The 5482-nt window shown below is 58.2% G+C and overlaps 1 protein-coding gene across 1 annotated transcript in view; it reads right to left on the bottom strand.

The window, feature by feature from the left end:
• The window catches only part of CHKA (choline kinase alpha), a 60221-nt gene extending 60137 nt beyond the window's left edge, over positions 1–84 (bottom strand). Inside the window, exon 1 of the mRNA XM_042781533.1 lies at positions 1–84. This exon is cut by the window's left edge and continues 302 nt beyond it. Coding sequence (XP_042637467.1) covers positions 1–84 — 84 coding nt within the window.
• Positions 85–5482: the final 5398 nt, after the last annotated feature.

The raw sequence follows: 5482 nt of genomic DNA, 5'->3' as shown, positions 1-5482 counted from the left end.
CGCGCTGCCGCCGCCGCCGCAGCTCAGCAACAGCCCCAGCGGCGACGGCTCCGCCTCGCTCCCGTTACAGAATTTGGTCTTCATGCCGGCCGGGCGGCCGCAGAGCAACAGGACGAGGCTCAGCGTCCGGTCGGAGCCTCACGGAGCTGGGGGGAGGTCGCGCCCGCCGCTGCGGGCTCGCTGACGGCTCGTCTGACGGACCGCCGGCTCGGGGTGGCGCTGGCAACCGAGCGGTTCGGGCGCGGGCGACGGTTGGCGGCGCTCTCGGCGGTGCTGCTCGCCAGCGCTGGCTCCTATACCGCCACCGCACGAGGAGCGCCGCCGCGCGTCACAGCCCGCCCTCTCGCTCGCCGCTGATTGGCCGGCGCCCTGCATCACAACCGCCGCCGCCCTCGCCACGCCGCTTCCCATTGGCTGCAGCACCGCCACCGCCTCGGGCACTACGGCTGCCAGGGGGCGGGGCCTCGAGCGCTGCGCCCGTGTCGCTGGGATGGGGGAGCGCGAGGCGGAGGCACTGGGATGCTGGAGCGCTGAGCGCCGGGAGCGTGGCTGCAGATCCCGCCCGCGCGGGGAGGCTCCAGGGCATCAGAGGGCCTGGACTGGCCTGGGAGCTGAAACTCTCCTCAGATCCCTGGGAAGCTCAGGCACCGAAGCCGGGGGCCTTGACGGCGTCAGAAAACGTCGTCTGCAGCCGGTTTCTCTCCGCGCGACCTTGGGGCCGGGTGCTCTTCCCGAGCCGGAGCCGGAGGGAGGATTTATTACCCTGGGTCAGACCCGAGGCTCTGAACGGGGAAAATGTGCCTGGTTTAGGGCCACCAGCCGGCCGAGGCCGACCAGGCTGCACAGCCGGGTCCCGGGGACGCGCTCTCCGCACGCCTGGCGCGGCCTCAGTTTCCCTGTCCGTGGTGCTGAGAGGCTGGGGTGGCGCCCGGCACGTGGGCCAGAGGGCGCGCCACAGAGCTGCTGCTTTGTCGGCGCTGCCACCGCTGCTCCCCACCCCGGGCAGCCGCGTGACCGTGACTTAACGCACCTTTGCCCGGGCGGGGTTGGGGGGCAAGGGTCCCTGCAAACCAGCTCCGTGCCAGTCACTGCTCCAAGTCCCTCACCCCTGTTTGGCCTGTTTGGAAGTAAGCAGAGTACAGAGAATAATTAGAATACAGATCCTGTTTCCTGGAACCTGAGCTACGGCGAGACATTTTCACCTGGTCGCCAAAGGCTTAGGAAATCGAGCCAGGCGCACCGGAAATGGCCTCTGTGTGGCTTCAGCCGGCCGGAAGCAAGTCTCTTTTTAGGCAGTGTGCGCTTGGCTGAAGGGCTCCAAGAAAAAGCGTCACAGTTAACCACAGGGGGGCTTTCGACAGGCCTGCAGGCTGAGCTAGGAGCTCGACTTCTAGCTGGGAGCTAGGACGGGACCAGGCTTTAAATGGGGAGGTCCAGCGGCTGTTGAAAAGGCTGAGACATCAAGGTCTCTCGTCAGGGCAGCCGTTTAGATAAAAGACCCAAGGACTTTTGTCTAAAAATACCAGCCCACAGGGAGGTGGGGCCCCGAGCCCATGGCCTGCCCAGGTGATAGGCTCTGTCCCCTGGCACTAGTCTGGTCATCTCAAAGGAATGCTGGAAGTCTGGCTTGGAGGAAGGGGCATGAGAAGTAAGGGGTGGGCCTCTCTCTATAATTTGAAATAACTCTTTCTGGCATCTGTTGGTTTGGGCTATTAAAACCCACAGGCCTTTATGGGATTGCAGTGCCCCGTGGGAGTTAGAGGTTGGCTCATTAAACATGTTAGAAACGTTCCCTGGGGCCTCAACCTTGAAAGAAAAGTGGGATGTGGACAACTTGTGGAGTTGGGGAGGCCAGGAGGGGGGACTCGATGCCCGATGCGGGGTGTTCCAGGCTTTGGCTCCGTGAGTCTGGCAATTTTAAGTTGAGGAAAACCGGGGCATTTTCCTTTCAGAGCGTCACGCACGCTCCCAGCCTTTAGAGAGCAGAATACTTGGGGGTGAAGGCCCCCTCGGGCCCTGCCTGCTCTTTGCTTCACTGGTCTTCCCTCTGCTCAACGCGCCCTCATTGGAGGCTTCTGAAGCGTTTGAGGATTCACAGGATGCGGCTGGTTAGCTCCAGCAAGACGGTTTGAGCGCTCAGAAAACACTGATGTGGGATGCCGTGTGAATTTTAAGGATGTGGCTTTGGGCTCGTCAGTCACATGTCTAGGGCAGGGAGTCGGGGAGCGTGCTTTCCTCAGAGCCTTTAGTATGCGGGCTTCTCTCCACCCGTTGTGGGGAGGCTATCCTCCTGGGCGACCAGGAAGTCGACTTGAATGTGGATGTTGGCCAAAGTTGCTTCCCTTACCAGGAATGTCACGACAGCTCTGGGGCTCAACTCGATGATCTCCATTTAACAGAAAAAGAGACTGAAGCTCAGAGTGGTTAAATAGCTCACCTGAAACCACACAGCAAGTACATGGCAGAGCCTGGGGTTGAGCCCAGGCAGCTTGGCTACGGAGTTTGCCCCAGTTCCACCTCATCCCCCCTCATGAGCCACAACCTGGGTCCATCACTCGGGGCTTCTGATTCACACCCCCCAGAATGCGAATTTGATTGGCTCAGCTCATCTCTCCACGCCCTGTCAGGAGCCAGTGGTCAGCCCAGGAATTGGCTGCCCTTGAGTCAGGTGCCCTGACCTGGTCCACTCAGCTGTAGCCAGGTTGCTGGTATCAGACAAGTCTCCCTGAGTAGCAGGGGCGGGGCCAGGGTAGGTGGCTTTGCAGGTGTGGCTAAGGTGCAGGTCCTGTGATACCATGTACCTCATAGGTGTGTGTATGTCACACACATGGGTATCAGCCATATTGATGTATTTAACATGCTCGTCACTTAAGTGACCACAGCCAAGGCCTTCTAAGCCATGGTCCAACTCAGGCAGGGCCCCTGAGACCCGGTGTCCCCTTGCTGCTCACCATGCAGGCTTCCAGCTGCCACAACATCTTTTGCTGCCACAGTCTGACCTGGGCCGCAGATGCCACCAGGAGTGCCACACACAAGCCCTGCTTTGGAGAGGGCCATTTGTGAATCAGGTCTTCCTGTTCATGCCACAAGCACGCTGTTGACACAGTCCCCACTTCTGTGGAGCAAGGGTGATGAGCCGGTGGCCTGGGTTTGCATCCTGCCCCACCGCGGATGGGGTGTGTGCTTTCAGGGGAGTCACTTATCCTGTCTGAGCCCCACTGCCCTTGTCTCTAAAGAGGGGATAATAGCCCCTTTCATGGGGGAGGTTATCATATAAGGACCTCTGAGAGCCCCAATCCCCAAGAGGGGGCGGTTCGTCCAACCGCCACTTTCCTACCTCAGCATTCTCTCTGCCCCCAGCCACCCCCAGATGGCATTCCCTTTCTGTGCTGGGTTCAGTAATTCACCATAATGTGTCAGGGCTCACCAACTAGACTTACGGTTAAGCGGTCTGTTAGGGTGAAAGGATATGGGCATCAAGAAGAGGTACACAGGCAAGGTCTGGGTGGTCCCCAAAGCCCAGCCCCCACCTTCCCAAAGACAACATCTCTTCCTCTGCCAACCAGAGCAGCTTGGGGCCAAAAAGCTCTGGAGCCCTCGCTTTTATCCCCCGGTCTATATGCTTGTCATTGGTTCCCAGCTAGGCTCCCGAGCTAGACCAAAAACCCCAAAGCAAACCCAGGGCCCAGAGTCGATTCTGACTCCTAGTGACCCTGCAGGACAGAGCAGAACTGCCCCATAGGGTCTCCAGGGCTGTCAGTCTTCACGGAAGCAGACTGCCACATCTTTCTCCCACAGAGCTGCTAGTAGGTTCCAACCACTGACAAACGTTTTGGTTAGCAGTTGAGCACTTTACACACTGTGCCACAAAACCAAAAATCCGTTGCTGTTGAGTCAGTCCTGACTCGTGCTGACCCAGCAGGAAGTGCTGTGGCTCTGTGTGGAAGCAGACTGCCACATCTTCCTCCCACAAGGCTGGTGGGTTCACACCACTGATGTTTTGGTTCGCAGCTGAGTGCTTTCACCACAGCGCCACCAAAGTTCCCTCTAGCTGGATGGGTGCCCAAAAACCCCTCAGGTGGAATCACTTCCTTGGGAAGTAATTACCAAGGAAACCTCTTGAGGTTATTTTTCCACAGATCAAGGGCAAAGGCCAGAGAAGGGAATTCCCTACATCACAGGGGATTGTAAGGATCAGTGAGACAAGGCAGAGTGTCCCCAGTGCCTAGCACAGAACCCATCTGTGTGTGTGTGTGTGTGTGTGCAGGGTTCTATGTGGGTAGCTTCTGTGTAATTGGTGTAAAGACTGAGTCCTGCCGAGGCTGAAGCCTCTCAGCTAAGTGAGGGGCGAGACAGGTCCAGTTGGTTCCCAGGTCTCCCGGCTCCTCTGCCTTCTCCACGCCCCTTGATAGCACCGTTTTGTGCTCAGAGCACAGGCTCAAGCTGGGGTGCAAAACTTCCCTACAGCCAAGCAAAAGTCCTACACTGGGCTCCTGTTGGCCTGTCCTTGGCTTAGGCATCAAGACCCACGCCTGACACCGAGGCGCCCAACTCTGCTTTCAGGGGAGCCACTTATCCTCTCTGAGCCCCACTTCCCTTGTCTGTCAAGAGGGGATAATAGCCCATTTCGTGGGGGAGGCTCTATCATATAAGGACCTCTGAGAGCCCCACCTGGGCAGGCACCGGGGAGCTCGGCCAATTGTAAGCACTAACATGATAGGTTGTTTGGTTTGGCAGTTCCTCACAAAAGTTAAACAGAGACTCACCATCTGACCCAGTGGTTCCCCAGCAGGGTGAGCCTCAGAGGAGCGAGGCAGGCCCTCGTGTGTCAGTGGTCGCCTTGCTTCACTATTCACCAGAGCCCAGAGGTGGGAACCCCCGAGTGTCCGTCGATGGATGAGGGGAACACACAACGTGGCTTATCTGTACACTGGACATTCGGCCACAGAGATAAATGCCGTCCAAGGCGCACGACGACCTTGGTGAACCTCAACAACATGATGCTGAGTGAAGTGATCCCACTTACACGAGCACCCAGAATGGGCAACTCCACAGAGCCAGACAGGAGGTCAGTGGTCACCAGGGGCCGGCCGGAGCAGGCAGTGCAGAGGGGTGCTTCATGCGTGTAGAGCTCGTCTGGCGTGACGAAAACTTCTGCAAATAGATAGCAGTGACGGCTGTAAGACAGTAATAGTAGATTTTAGTGGATGAAGATCCACCTGATCTGTGCATCGATGTGGAGAGAGCCTCCCAACGTGGCGTCATGGCATCTGAGCGGGCTTTGCAAGGTTGAGAAGGCATCCGCCAGGCAGTGGGGTCACAGGCTGCTTACTTAGTCTGCTTTGGGCAAAACAGTCCAACATTCCAGTATCTCCCCCAGGAGATACATCATGAAGGCAGCACGGGCACACAGTAGGTGCTCAGCAAAAATGCCAGACACATCACTGCCCAAAGGGACAGACCCAGAGCTACAACTATGCTC

Source organism: Orycteropus afer, unplaced genomic scaffold (genome assembly GCF_000298275.1).
Source record: "Orycteropus afer afer isolate SDZICR_OR568_19922 unplaced genomic scaffold, OryAfe1.0 scaffold00130, whole genome shotgun sequence".
In the NCBI taxonomy this organism is placed as follows: Eukaryota; Metazoa; Chordata; class Mammalia; order Tubulidentata; family Orycteropodidae; genus Orycteropus; species Orycteropus afer.
Note: the sequence above shows the minus strand (reverse complement) of the source record. Positions and strands in the feature narration are given on the sequence as shown.